The 14,286-nt window shown below is 54.7% G+C and overlaps 2 protein-coding genes across 3 annotated transcripts in view; one reads left to right on the forward strand and one right to left on the reverse strand.

Annotated features, from left to right (window-relative positions):
- Nucleotides 1-14,286, forward strand: part of ALDH9A1 (aldehyde dehydrogenase 9 family member A1) — a 533,528-nt gene that overhangs the window by 405,674 nt on the left and 113,568 nt on the right. The window lies entirely within an intron of this gene.
- The window catches only part of LMX1A (LIM homeobox transcription factor 1 alpha), a 44,328-nt gene continuing 34,277 nt past the window's right edge, over nt 4,236-14,286 (reverse strand). For both annotated transcript variants that reach the window (XM_050900738.1, XM_050900739.1), the window contains exons 3-8: nt 10,466-10,698; nt 5,342-5,511; nt 5,112-5,189; nt 4,935-5,004; nt 4,628-4,798; nt 4,236-4,396 (exon numbers count right to left, since the gene is read on the reverse strand). In XM_050900738.1, the coding sequence (XP_050756695.1) occupies nt 4,236-4,396; nt 4,628-4,798; nt 4,935-5,004; nt 5,112-5,189; nt 5,342-5,511; nt 10,466-10,698 (883 nt within the window). The remainder of the gene's footprint in view (nt 4,397-4,627; nt 4,799-4,934; nt 5,005-5,111; nt 5,190-5,341; nt 5,512-10,465; nt 10,699-14,286) is intronic.

The raw sequence follows: 14,286 nt of genomic DNA on the forward strand, positions 1-14,286 counted from the left end.
CTGTGGGTGGGGAAGACAAACCTTTTATCTTTAAAAGATTTTTTTAAAAAAAACTTTAAACATGAATTTTTGAGAAGCTTCCAAGTGAGGGGAATTTTTAAGGCAATTTTAATAACCGTTAATGAAAACATCCATTTTTCTGTTGCAAGCCAGGGTGGTTTTAACCAAGCCATTGCCTACAGCTGGATCCTGCAAATCAGACTCATGCTGGCTTCATGGGTCACAGCAGCTCCTCCACACCACATATACTCCACCTCCCCCAGATCTGCCCCCTTTCCACAAGCAAAGCTCTTCTCTGCTCCCAGTGACTATCAGCCTCACCCCAGCCCAGATCCCCTCTGCTCCACTAGCACCAGCCAGCATTGCTCCAAGACCACCAAGCCCAGCGACAGAGAAGTCTGAAGCCATAATTTCCCCAACCTGTCCATGCCAGGACAGGTCCAACCCTTTTCCCTGCTGCTGCGGAGCCCTCCTGTGCCAAAATCCAAAACTAAAAGATAGGATTTTGCCTTTCCATGTCATCCACCCAGAAGCTGGGTTTGGAGACAACCAGCTAAAAAATTACGCTTAGCCAACATTAAAAAATACTAGCCCTTATAACAGGTATCACCCTTGTGCTTTGCAAGAGCAAAGTACACAGCCTCTACAAAGAAATTCCCCAACACATAATTCTCTCTTAGAAAGAGCAAGGGCTTTAGAAACACAGCAAAAATTTGCACACAAGCACCTACCCTGCTGTCCTTCACAAGATCATCTCAAATCAGGCCAGGCAGCTTCCTAGGGCACATCTTCCCACCTCCTCCCAAACCTAGGCAACCTGTGAATCCTGCTCTTATAGGGTTTTACCCTCCCTCCTGCAACACCTTCACCTGGTGACTCACTAATTACATCCCAAATGAGCAAGCAGGCACAGGTGAGGTACTTCTACTGGAAAAGAAGACCTTGCAGCTCAATACAGCTTATTTAATTCTCCATGGAAAGCCTTCTCCTACATGTTAGACATTTCTCCGGCCTTCTTTCTGTGCTTTTTCAGCTCATGTCTGAGGCAACAGAGGCCAGATAAGGGCTCAGAGATGTTTTGTAATCAAAACGTTATTGTTGAGAGAAAAGAGAGCCTGTGCAGTGATTAAAAATAAGTCTTAATTTTGGGGAGCAAGGGCAAACACTCAGCTGCAGGATGACCAAGAACACAGTCCCGAGCAGTTTGGGTCAGGCAGGCTGCCCAGCACCCCATCCCAAGACATGACTGGGTGACTGGAACAAACTTGACGCTGCTGGGCCGGGGCTGCTGGGGGGGTTTGCAGCAGTTGGCGTTCATAGGGTCAGGTCCCATGCTCTTCTGTCCTGAAAGAGAGCAAAACCCCAAACCAACCCAAGAAATCCAGGCTGTTCCTAGGAAACTGCAACTTGCAAAGTAAAAATCACAAGTTTTCTTCACACAGTCACACCATTTTAGAATGTTTTTTTTCTGCAGGTTGGACTTGGAAAACATTTTATAGCACAGGAACAGCAGAGCAGTGACTGATGAAGGGCAGGAAGGAGAACACCTTGTTTTGAACATCTCAGACAATGAGTTGTGGATCCCCATCCCCAATTTGGTGGCACCAGCACATATTCGTGGAACCTCTCCACGTCAGGGAGCTGCGATGAGAGCAACTCCTATTGGGAAATACCCACCCATATCTTTTAGGCAGTCCTAACATGGAGTTGCCCATGGCCTTGCCATGGAGGGCTGGGGTTCATGGTGAAGTGATAGTCCAGGTGAGAGCACTTATGGGTAACCTGGCCCGCAGAAATGCTTTCCCACTCCTGCAGTCCCGCTGCCCTGGAGGAGGATGAATGCCTCCCAGCCATGCTCTGCTCAGTGAGCTGAGATGGCAGCCAGGGATGTGAAGGTACCAATGAGGTCTGCAGGGCATTTTAAGCCAAGAGCTCATGCGTTTGGGAAAATGTTTTGCTAGTAACCTGGCTGTCCTGGCCTCTCCAGCTCTCCTTCAATGCTAAGAGCATAGAAACACTGTGGGCAGGTGTAAACATGAAGCAGAGTTTTCTGGTGGCACAAACACACATGAGCCCATGCAGAGAGCTGGCAAACACGCAAAACACCTTTCTTTTTCTCTTTTTCCCCATCTTTTCTACAAGATCCCTCCTTGTCGTAAAGAAGGGTGCCTGGTGTCTGGCCTCCCTTCTTCTTTTGTCATTTTGGCTGAGAGTCACCTCCGCTGCCTACAGATGTCTACAAGTTGGTTGTGCACAGCTGAGCTAGTCCTGCACAGTCCTGCTGTGCTCGGTGGAGAGCCCCAGCAAGCCCCTCACTGCCACCTCAAGTGGGAGCCAGAGATAGACGTGTCACCTTCCAGATCCACCAATCTCTGTCCGTTGGCCATGGAGGACCCTCAAGGGCCAGTTCAGTCCCAGACCAGAGAATATTTGATATCAAAAACCCAAGGAGCAGAAGCTTCCCCTGCAGTCTTGCTATACCCTACCCAACACCTTGCTGACTTTGGAGACGATTCAAACCCTTCCCTCTCCGAGTCAAGGGGACACCCCATGCAAAAAAAGACCAGGCTTTTTTTTTTTCCAGAGATTTTTTTGTCTGTTTAATTTCATCTTGGTACGCGATTTCTGACAGTGTGTCAGCATCTCCCGCCGGGTCAGCCATCTCCGGACCCCGCTACATTCAGTGTCAGATCATACGGTGGCGATGAGCCAGAGTTTTGAGCCTCACAGTCACTTGCATGTCTTTACAGGTTGTTGCTTACATCATTTGTGAACAGCAGCACAAAAGGACACAACGCATGAAAACGAGAGTGGGGATGAGGTGAGGGTCAGCTGAAGGCTCGACCCTAAGGAGAACTTTCCCCAGGTTCCCACGGCTCTGGCAGGGATGAACCTGAGCATGGGGTGGGAAATGCAGGGCTCTCCCTCCTTTCTCCTTTGCCCGAGGGGTGGCGATACGGGCTGCGGTGTTTTCCAGAGCCAGGACAGCAGTTCACACTGGTCTAGCACCCATATTTGAGGGTATGGGATGGGGTCACTGGCGGAGGCAGGCTGGCTCCTGCCGTGGGAAGGAGAGAGGTGATGCAGAGAAGCATGGCTGAGCCCCGATGGGCCGGGATGTCCACCAGCTCCAGCAGCGTCGTCCATCCCACACCGACCTTCTGGACATGTCCAGCGGTGGGGACAGGACCTGGCCACCGTGCTGTCCCCATCGATCTGCTGGCAGAGGAGCAGGTCCCTGGAGCCAGCCCTGCTTTGGGTTTCAACTGCACCTCAAAACCAGTGGGGCAACCTGAGAGCACCAAAAATAACCAATCCCGAAACCCAAACGTATCACCTGAAATGAACTGATGTTCCTTCCCTGCCACTGGGCTTTTGCAACCTAAACTTAATGTTTATAAAAAGTAAATTATTTCATCTTATAACTTAAGTGCATTGAGTATTTCCTTAAATATGGTTCACGCTGAAAATAAAGTTAATTTTGCTGTACAGTAAATTTCTGATAGACTTAGAAATAAACTTTGTTGATACAATCTGGCAGGTGTGGCTGTGCAGTACATCACCCACAGCCACACGGCTCTGCACACACACACATGCGTGCCCACACACACACACATACACACACACAGCCCCGTCCTCGGGGACGGGGACGATGTTAGGGGTTTCTAGCTTTCTATATTCGCATGGGAACATCTATCTTAAAAGTCCCTGTGTTTAAACAGCAAGCGCTCAAGCTGGTCGAGGGAACAGAGGGAAAATCCCACAGCGAAATTTTCCCCGTGCTTCCCCAAAGCATTGTCAGCTTTTCAAATTTCAAAGTCCAGCTGATGCGGCGGGCTACCCCCGTGAAGATCAGCAGTTTGCTCTTTCTGCCGCTCCGACCGAAGGCGGTGCGGAAGGGATATGGCACTGGGATGCTCCCACGGGAAGGGTTTCCCCCTCCCCCTGCCTTTCCCCCTGCCGAAATGAGAAATTTGGTTCCCCGTTTGAAATTTGAAAATCCACCAGCCAGCTGCAAAAACCACTCCTGTCCCTAATCCTAGGCTCCTAAGAGAAACATGAAACTATGCAACCCATAACTTAACTCGCTCCTTGGGAATCCCAAGCTACAACATATTGTTTGACAGCATCCCAGCAGTGTCGCTTCCCCCTCCCTCCCAACCCCGGGGGCTCTGCAGCCCCTCCTGGCGCAGCACAGCGGTGGCAGCTGCCCCATGCCGGGGACCACGCCGCGCTCAGGAGGTGAAGTAGGAGTTCTGCATGGAGTAGAGGTGGTCGATGGGGTTCCCCACTCGTGCCTGGAGTGGCCCCGTGTCCGCCGTGGCGAGGAAGCAGTCACCCAGGTTGCTCAGTGAGGTATCATCGCTATCCAAGTCGTGGAAGAGGGGCTCGGCACCTTGGGAAGCAGGGCAGGAGCAGAAGGACTTCAGAGCGTGCTTTCTCCTCCGGCACCTTGACAGTGCCTGGTACCCCCAGCTTTTGCAGCGTAAGGATTTAGGGAAGAGGGGACCGCTGTCTTCCCAGAAATCACTGCATCCCCCACGCATGCCCCCACCACACAGCCCCCCGCCATGACCCAGCATCTCTTCGAAGGACAGAAGGCAAGAAGCAAACCCTGGAGCCTTACCGTAGGGGTGCATGTGGTCTCCGGGCATCTGCGGTGGGGTGAGCCCTTGCCGGAAGGGGTCAGAGCCGTAGACGCTTTGCTCCATGCCCAGCAGCTGCTGGGGTGGGGGCAGAGTGGTGTAGGGGTTCAGCATCCCCTCCAGCCCCGCGCTGCCACCGCCGTTCGTCTGGGCTGGAAGATAAAGAGCAAGTCGTCGGCACAGTTGGGCTGCTGCTTTTTGGGGGGCCCAGCTCCCTTGGGAAGCCTGAAGAGGGCTGGGAAATAGGGGGACTCTGAGCTCAGGGAGAGCTGGGTGCGAGGGGGGTACCTGAGCTCAGGCGCTGTGTGTTTTGCTGATCCTGCTGCTGCTGCTGCTGCCTCCTGGCGAGCTTCTTCATCTGAGCGAGAAGGGGAAAAAACAGGGTGAAATCATCCCCTGGCCAAAGTGTGGAGGGAGGGGAGCCCCGGCACTGGGTGCTGGTGGGGGGCTACCCCTTGTACCCACCTTTGCTCGCTGGTTCTGGAACCAGACCTGCACCACGCGGACGCTCAGCCCCGTCTCGGCCGCCAGCGTCTCCCTCACCTTGGAGAGAGGAATGACAGCGGTGTCTCAGCCCACTCAGCTTTTCAGGAGGACTTTAGGAGGGGACAGAGCAGCTGGAGCAAGTCCTTGCCCAGCATCCAGGACATCCCCAGGGGCTGGAGGCGGCTGAGCGTGGGCCCTTCTCCCCATACCTTCCTGCAGGGCTTGGAGGAGACCTCAAACGATGCCTTGAACGCTCTCCGCTGCTGCGTTGTCAGGATCGTCCGGGGTCTCTTGGGCCGCTTGTGATCCTTCCCATCCTCGGTGCCCTTCCCCGAGGCTTGGCCCATTTTGCAGATGCTGTCTTCATCATCACTTTTGCCTAAGGGGGGAAAAAAAAAGCAGGTCCTTTACAGACAACGGGCAGCACACATCATTTTCCAGCACGTCCAAAATAATCCAGGGGACTTAAAACAAGCTGGTGTTGGTGGGAATCCTCTTGTGAATGTGTGTGAGGAGCTGAGGTTTGGAGCTGGCTGCCCCATGGCAGCTCAGCAAGGGGGAGAGCTGCTGTGACTCAGTTTGGGGCTGCTCAGCCAGCAGATGCGCTTTTTGGTTCTTCTTTTCCCCAACAGTCTGAGCAGCTGCAATGTGAAACCCTGGGACACCTGATTTTCCCTCCATCGGTCCCAAATCCCTGCCTGCTCCACAGGGATTTCTTGCCAGGCCACAGCTGGGAACACATCTGGACAGAGACACCCAGGTCGCATCCATGCAAGGGGACAGCAGACATCGAGGACCACTGTGCCCCGGGCTGTCCCCCAGCCCAGCTGGTGACCAGGCATCTGATCCCTCTGCCCGGACAGCCCAGGCTGGGGGAGGTCAGGGTGCAGGGTGAGCAGAGATGCTCAGAGAGGGCAACATGTTAGCCAAGACCTCGCAAACCCCTCCTGATTTGCCCTACCATGGAGGTCAACTCCATTTAGAGCACAGACCTTTAATCACAAATATAAGGGGCACCTTTTCGCCTATATTTCCCCCCTTCCGTGGAGTTTTAAATCTCCCTGGACAGAAGTCCAGGCTTCTTCAAGCTTCACCCCTCAGGCACTTGCTGCAATGTGCTGCTCCATTGCGTTCCCAGGCACTGGTGTGTATCTCCCTGTGGCTCTCTGCCGCTCGGGGCTGTGGGGCCTTCGGGCAGGAGCTGCTCCGGGAAAGCAGGCAGCACTGCCCTGCCTCTTACCAGTCCTCCTTATTTACTGCATCACCACCGTGTCAATGACCTCGCTTGCTCAGCCGGTGCGGGAGGGCTGTAATGCACGTTTGACAGCACAGGTCCTTCTCTCTCACGAGCCGTAAATCACTTACAGCCTTTTCCAGAAAGTTCCTCCACCATCCGTTCAGGAATCGATAACAGAGCTGAAGTGCTGGTTTGACAGAGACGCAAGTTGCAAGGCTGTGCTTGGCCCAAGTCCCGTCCCAGGGCTGCCGTGTCTCCGGGAGATGGGGATGCACCAGGAGGTTGTGAGCCTGGCTCAGAGTAATTAATGGCGAAAGCAGGTCAGGTCGAAGCCCATGGCAAGAGCTAATCATGGATCACACACATCAGAAAAGCGTAAATCCAACGGCAGCCCAGTTGGGAATGGGGAAAGACAGGAGCAGATCTCTGGGGCGAGGGGAGGTGATGATCCCAGCGGAGGAGCAAGGACGCTCTCAGGTATCAGTTACCTCTTCCCTCCACGCTGCTGGGCTCTCTCCTGGGCTCACCAGCCGATACGGAGACCTTCTCTGTGACAAGGGCTGAGAGGGCTGGGACAGGGAGAGATCTTCATGCTGGCAGTCCCCAAACAGCCCAGAGCTGGGTGCTCGCCCCCGGGAGCCAGAGCCTTGCTGCTGCTGCCAGCTCCCTGCTCGCCCATGGCACATCCACGGCATGCCCACGGCAGCAGCGGCAACGGGAAAGACAAACTGCTGTTTTCTTGCATGTCCCAACACGAGGGACGTCGTACTGCAGTAGGTCTGAGAGCCGCAGTGCTGGGGACCCTCAGGGTGTGGAGTCTCTGATGGCTAATGGGGCTGAGCAGTGGCCACCGCTGCCTCCTCAGTGCCAGCACAAGCAGGGGCTCTGCTCCACTGAGCTGCCTGCTTTCCTGAAAACCTGAAGCAGTTTAATTTTGATGGAAGGGTAGAGATTTTTACAAATATTGGGAAGAGGAATGTCAATCAATGGAGACATTTTGGTGCCTGAACCCCTTTGCACCCTAACACAAGGTGAGCGCCCCAATCCCCTCCAGTCCGGGAGGGGCAGAGCGTGGCAGGGGGGAGCCAGAGGCTCATCGACTCCATCAAGCAAATGATGCTCAAAACCCACGCCAAGGGGGAAAACCTGCTTGGAGCAGCCCCCCCCAGCCCTCCCCCCTCCAACACCTGCTCCCCAAATCCCTCCCAGTGTCAAAGGGAAAGAAGGAAAAGCGAAGCCGGATTTGGCGGGGTATTACTTTTAATTAACTCTCCCTTTCAAGCCTTTCCCCGCCGAAGAGGGGGGAGAAATTAATGAGTGTCTGGGGCTGCCCCTGACGTCACCTGGGAAGGGGCCGGGGTGATGGATATTGTGCGGCGTGCCCTCGGTCCGACCCGCCGAGCCCGCATCCCGCCGCCGGGGCCAGGACATTCCTCACTCGGGAGGATTTAGGGAGAGGCGAAACGTTAGGACGCTTTTAATTGGAAAGCGGGGTCCTCTTTCAGAGGGGCTTGTTTACTTAGGCTGGGCGGCAGAGGCTCGGGGGAGGCAGTAATTGAAGCGAGGGTTTGGGAGATTACAGACAACATATGGCTCGCTTTTTATCTGCGCTTTCTCATAAAGTGGCCTTTGGTGCGCGGCGGCCGGGGGGAGGGAGGGCGGGGGGCTTCAAAGCAGCGATGGGGGGGGACAGGGGAGAGGCTGGACAAGCACATCGCATGCTGCTGGTGAAGAGGATCCGGGACCGGTGCCGGAGCGGGGACACCCCTCTGCACCCCCCGGCGTGGTGGTGGGGTCTCCAGGGGGGATGCAGCAGGAGGGGGCAAAGCCGCACCACGCTGAGCATCCACGTGGGATGTGCACCTGGGCTGGCCCCCGCCATGCCACTGTCCCCAGAGCCACACGACATCCCGAGACAAACTGTTGGCGGCCACCAAAACCGGGCAGGGATGGCGGTGGGGCTAAGCTATGGGGTCTGCGGGAAGATGGGAAGGGCCGGGACCCCCCAGCCAGGGGCTGCCAGGGGATGCCAGGGGCTTCGGTTTGTGTTTCCAACTAGCCAAGGGGTTGCTGTGCCCTTTTGACTCCAACTGTGGCCCTTTGCATCCCTCGCGTCTCAGCTGGAGTTTCCACCAAAATAAGTGTTTACCCTGGAGGTTTTTGCTAGTTGAAGCTTTTCGTTTGGCCGGAGCCCCTGGCAGCGGGGCTGGACCACAGGCCGATGAGTCGCTGGGGAGGAAAAGCTCCCAACCTTTCCCAAACTGCCCTTTTCCCCCACTAGGAATAAACCCAAACCATTGTGGCCAATTCACTTATTTTCCTGCATGATGTCTCCTCATTGGTTCCTATTTTCACTGAAAGAGTCTGCACTTCCCAGAAGGAAAAAATAATAATTCTTCAATCAATTAAGGACTTTCCCAGGGCTAAAGCAAGAGCCAGCGTCAGCGTGCCGGATTCTGCTGCTTTCCTGCCTCTCCAGCTCCTCCAGCATTGGACCATCACTCACCGGCTCCCTTCAGCCACCTCCTCCCATGGCCTCACTCTTTATTTTTTAAATATCATCACCGTTATTTGGGGGGAGGATTTTTTCTTTCGAGTGAGCGGGGTTGCAGAGCTTGGACAGAGCCAGCCACAGGCAGTGCTGCAAAGCAGCCGGGCTCTCGCTCCGAAGGAGCACGATATTAAAGAGAAACACGGGCTTTGGGCAATTTTTGCTCCATCCCCACCAAAACCATCCCTGTCCCCCCACGCACCTTCTCCCAGCAGCAGCATCGCCTGCGCCTGGTGGTGAGCACCGGGCTTTGCCGTGCCCCTGACCTGCCCCGCTTCACACCTTAACAACCCCCTCCTAAACGGGATTGTAATACTGATTTCTATTTTTTTTAAAATCCAGTGCTTTGCTTTAGCAGGGAAAAGACAGGCTCCCCCCAGCTTGTCAGCAGCCCTTTCCAGAGCACGGCATTTTGAAGGTAAATCCTTCCCTCTGCAAAGCAGATTTTCCCCCGATGACTGTATTTAAGAGGAGCTGAGCGACCCAGGCGCATGGCGTGGGGCCGCGCAGCCTCGCGAGGAGCAGGGCTCTGCGGGGACGGCATTAACACAAAGATTTCTGCTAGCAGATCATTTCCACCGCCCCCGGCCCCCGTTGCTGGGCTTTCTTACTAAATTTGTCTTCCTGGGAAACATTCAGATTTCTTTTGCATTGACTGTAGATACATATTTTAATGCTGATCTGATGCTCTGGGCAACTTAACCCGGCAGTGACATGCTGGCTGGAGCAGGATGCCAGCCCCCTGCCCACCTCCAGCCACGGTGCCACCTCTCCTGCAGCCCCCCCTTGGCTCTGCGGTGTCCCCGCAGTGTTACCACGTCAGGTCTGCAGTCTGGCTCCAGCCATCGACTGCCTGGGACACCGCTGGGGACACAAGATTTGCAGGCTCCCTGCCACCAGCTCATGTTTTAGCTCTGTGCCTCAGTTTCCCCTCGGTATTAAAAAGGGAGGCTACAGCAGAAGCAGCTCACTTCTTGCACTCAGCCTTTCCAGAATCCCAGGCGGGGACAGTGAGGCATAGGGGAGAGACACAGAAGGTTTAGCCCAAGGTAGTCGGTGGGATGCTTGGGACCGTGATTTTTTTTTTTTTTTAGGAAGAAAACTCTCATTTACAGTGTATTTATACAAGGGGCAGCTCCTCCATTTCCCCGGGCAAGGAGGTGGGAGAAGTCACCTTCGGCCAGCACGGCTCTCCCTTCTGCGCCTGGGGAGGCTGTACGCCCCTCGGGATGGGGTGCTGGTGCCCTGCACAGGCCAGGAGCACAAACCCTTACAGAAATGAGCCTAATGAGATGGGATGCTCCCCAGAGCATCCTCCAGTCCTGCAGCCCCTCTCCTGCTGAGGTCCCCGCTCACGCCCTTGTCACTGAGGTGGGAGAGACTCTGGCTGGAGGATGCAATGGTGCTTATAGAGCTTTTCCCTTCGGACCATGGGGCAGAGGTTCAGGGCAGCGAGCCAAAACCTCGCCTCCAGACCCCACCGCGCTCACAGGGGCCTTGGAGCGAGACCAGCCAGGGAGACGCCGGGCACGGGCGGCCCCTTACCAGAATCCGACAGAGCCGGGCTCACCAAGCTCAGCAGCTCCCGCTCCTTCTCGTAGTCGCCCTTACAGAGGAGCTGCCCCTCCTTCAGCACAAACTCGTCGCCCTTCTGCAGGCGCCGCTCGCAGACGCAGCAGCAGAAGCAGCGCAGGTGGTAGACGCTCTTCTGGGCGCGCATCACCAGCTCGCTGGGCGCGATGGCCTCCAGGCACCCGGCGCACTTCACCGCGAAGAGCCTGGGGGAGCAAGAGGAGATCCCGCTGGGACGCCCGGCAGCACCGCAGCTACACCCGGCGGGTGGCACGGTGTTTGGGACAAGGGATGGGGCACCTGTGGCGGGGAGACGGGCATGGGCACAGGATCGCCGTGGCGCCCCGTTGGTGCTTTGATTGCGTTGAGGGGCTGGGCATAATGGTGCTGGCACCCCGCAGTGACATGGCACGTGCTGCAAGCTTGCCCTGTGCCCTCGGGGGATGCTGCCTTTGGGACAGCTTTGGCATTTTTGGTTGACCTGTTACCAGGTGCTTACCATGAATGCGGTCAAAGGACAAAGACCCCAACATCCGGACGCTCCAGGTGAAAAGCAAACAGGAGTCAAACCCAACAGTCCAGCTACCACCACCACAAGACATGGGACACACCGCATCTACATGAGTTTTATCAAGCCAGCCCTACATGTCCACCTGCCTCTGGCTCACAGCTAGACATAAGGAGATGCTGGAGACGGCAATGGGGCCAGCGAGCTCATCCGTGCCTCTCAACAAGCATCTGCAGAAAGCATCTGCGCTGTCGGTCACCCACAAACCACCCCGTCCCTCTGGCCTGGGTCAATGGAACAGCCCTGTTCCTGCTTGCAAACACATCAGCAATGTCTAATATATCATAAAAATCTCCGTGACAGCAAGTTTTGGGTTAAGGCCGGTGACAGACTGAAGACTTGATGTGTCAAAAGGAAAAGAAAAAGCTCAGCTTGTTCCTTGACGTTGATGTGACAGCGTTTGAGGCATCCCTAATTGTACAGTTCCCAGGTTTCAACACACTGGCTTTATACTTAAAAGCCAATAACAACAACAGCAATGACACTTTAGGTTGAAACAGAGCTTTTCTTTCTCCGACTTTAAATGTCCTTACTGAGAAGCTCAGTAGCATGATCAATGATTTACAGTTGGGGAAACTGAGGCGATCAGAGCGGAGGCGGCAGCATCAGTGTTGGCTTGAGAGGACTTGGAGGCACGTGGAGCTAAACCCTGGGCTGGATGTTTTAATTGAATGGGATGTTTCCCCCAGTAGAGATGTTTGAAGGTACCAAACCCGAACCTCTTTGCCACCCCCAGATATCTGTGGTTTTGGCTTGGGCCCCATAAAGAAAAAAAATCGCTGTTTACCCAGCCTTGTCCTAAATATCTGTGGGAACTGGACATTATTATTCCCCTGTCTTGATGACTTTGGCCCAGAAACAGAAGTCAGAAGTCAGCACACATCCTGCAGAGGTTATCTCCGAGCATCGCCTATGTCCCAGCCCGGGGATGCCCCAGGGACCCGCATGGGGAGCGCTCCATCCAGCCTTCCACCAGCCCCAGATGGCTCCCACCTCCGTGGTCCCCGTCCCATGTGTCATCCCCAGGGGAGACCTGCGGGGCTGGGGGGCTGCGGGGCTGGGGCTGGCTGGCTGGGGAGGGGAAGGGCAGCCCTGCAGCCACCAGCAGGCTTTCAATCCTTTCTCTTTCTTTGGCTGTTACAAAAAAACACATAGGAAATGAGAAGTGCTGAGTCAGCCCCATTCCAACAAGAAGAGGACCAGATGTATGCAAAATCCTTGCAGCAAAACCATCAGAAAATGGGGATAATTTTAAAAAGTTTTTGTGATGAGCTCGATAGCCCATAAAACAAGGAGACGAGGGGCAGAGCAAGGCACACGCGTGTCTTTGTGCCCCAGAGGTAGCTCCCAAGGCGAAGGCACCCGTAACACTGGAGATGCTGCTGAACAAAAGCTCCCCAGCAGCAAAGGGGCATGCATCTTGCTGCAGCCCATGCGCAGCCTCTGCTCCGGTGAAATCCCGGCCAGGCTTCATTTCACCTTTTCATTTCACCGCTTTAGTTGCCCGATAGCCGATAAACAAGACGGTCAGCTGTGCAAACTGCCGGAGGGGGACAGGCAGGCTCCGCCGCGCAGGCAGCGAGCCCGGGAGAGCCGGCAGCAGCTGGTCGCATCTGTGCCCGTCTCATCAGAGATCAGCGCTCGCCCACGTGGAGCCGGCGAGCCCTGGCAAGGCAGCGCGTCCCACCGGTGCGAGGAGGGCAGATATGCGCAGGAGCAGAGGATAACGCCTGCTTCCCCACGCCGACGGGCAGGGTCGCGCCGCAGAGCATCACCTCCCGGTGCCCAGCGCCGTGGCTGGTGAGCACCGAGCTCCGGAGGCAAAGAGCCGCCCGCCAGATGTGCGCACAGCTGGCAGGGTGCTAGGGCACACTGCCACCCGCCAGCGGTGCCCGCCAGCCTTTGGGGCTGGGTGTCGAGGGCTCGAAGGGTTGGGAATGGGGCCCCCAAATGTACCCTGCTTTATTGGCGTTGGCTCCCTCCCACCTTGGGATCCTCTCACGGACGCTTCACGCCGGCACGTGGGCTATGCCTGCTCCCTCCCAGGTTTTCCCGAAACGGTGGCGGCAAGCACGCAGTTGGGGTGCACCGCTCTCCCTGGGCCAGCCGAATCCTTGGTGCACTTAGCAAATTGTAGCATCCCCCAAGAAGTAGGAAAGGGGTGTTATAAAGCTTTTATAAAACACTGTTGTCGCTACAGAAAGTGGAAAATCATCAAATAAAAGGTGGAGGTTAGGGAGTTTATAATTCCAGATAATGCCATTAGTAGCTTTTATTTTTGTACATTTAACTTCAGTTTCCCAGGTTTACACACAACTGTCTGTCTCTAATATGTGTGTATTTCCAACATCCCTGTGACTGCCCTGGGAGGAGACGGACGTATATTCCCTCGAAAGCATCCCTTCTGAAGGGTCATTTTTCTCTTGTTCCAGCTCTAAGAAACGCAGGCTTCTGTTAATATTTCTGTAGTCATTTTGTCTTTAATTATGTCTCTTTTATGTCAAAGCGGAGGCGATTTGTATTCATCTGGTAACCTGTTCTCATCCTGTTTAAATGAAGTTTAAGCGATACCTGTTGGGATTACTAACTGCTCTCAGTAATAAAATTTTGATAAGCTATTACGTTAATGCTATCTAATCTCCATGAACGAATGTGCCCAAAATCTCTATTTCCAGGGCGCTGATTAGAGAGCCATAAACCTTTGCCAATTAGGCACAGCAGCACCAACCGAGCGATGGACGTTTCTAAGCCCAAAGCGTGTTGCAAAACAGGAAGGTGTGAGATTTAGGTAAATGGCTGCCTAATATTAGACACTTAAAGGTGTACTTAGGTCGCTGAATAAAGGACTTTATTTCCAAACTGCTGAGTCCCCAACAGCTCCCGCTGAGGGATGCCAGACAGACCAGGCGTCTTTCACTGCCTGATGCAGGACTCCTCCATCCCTGAGCAACGTGAGATGCAGAGAAATCCCCATAAAACCTCTTCCACAGTATGAAACCGTAAAGAGCTCCTTATAAACCCACAATAAACCCAGATCTTAGGCACTAAAAGGTCACGGGCATAAAAACTGCAGCCCACCACAGGTAGTAATGGGGAGAGAGCAAAGGGCGTCGGTGGTGTCCCAGATCCCTACAGCCCTGGACCAGCCCTGCACAGTACCTGCTCCTCTACAGGGTCTGGGGAGGAAGAGCATGCATGGATAAACCCCCGCACAGATAACCCCACG

The sequence above is a fragment of the Gymnogyps californianus genome, chromosome 8, assembly GCF_018139145.2.
Source record: "Gymnogyps californianus isolate 813 chromosome 8, ASM1813914v2, whole genome shotgun sequence".
NCBI lineage: Eukaryota > Metazoa > Chordata > Aves > Accipitriformes > Cathartidae > Gymnogyps > Gymnogyps californianus.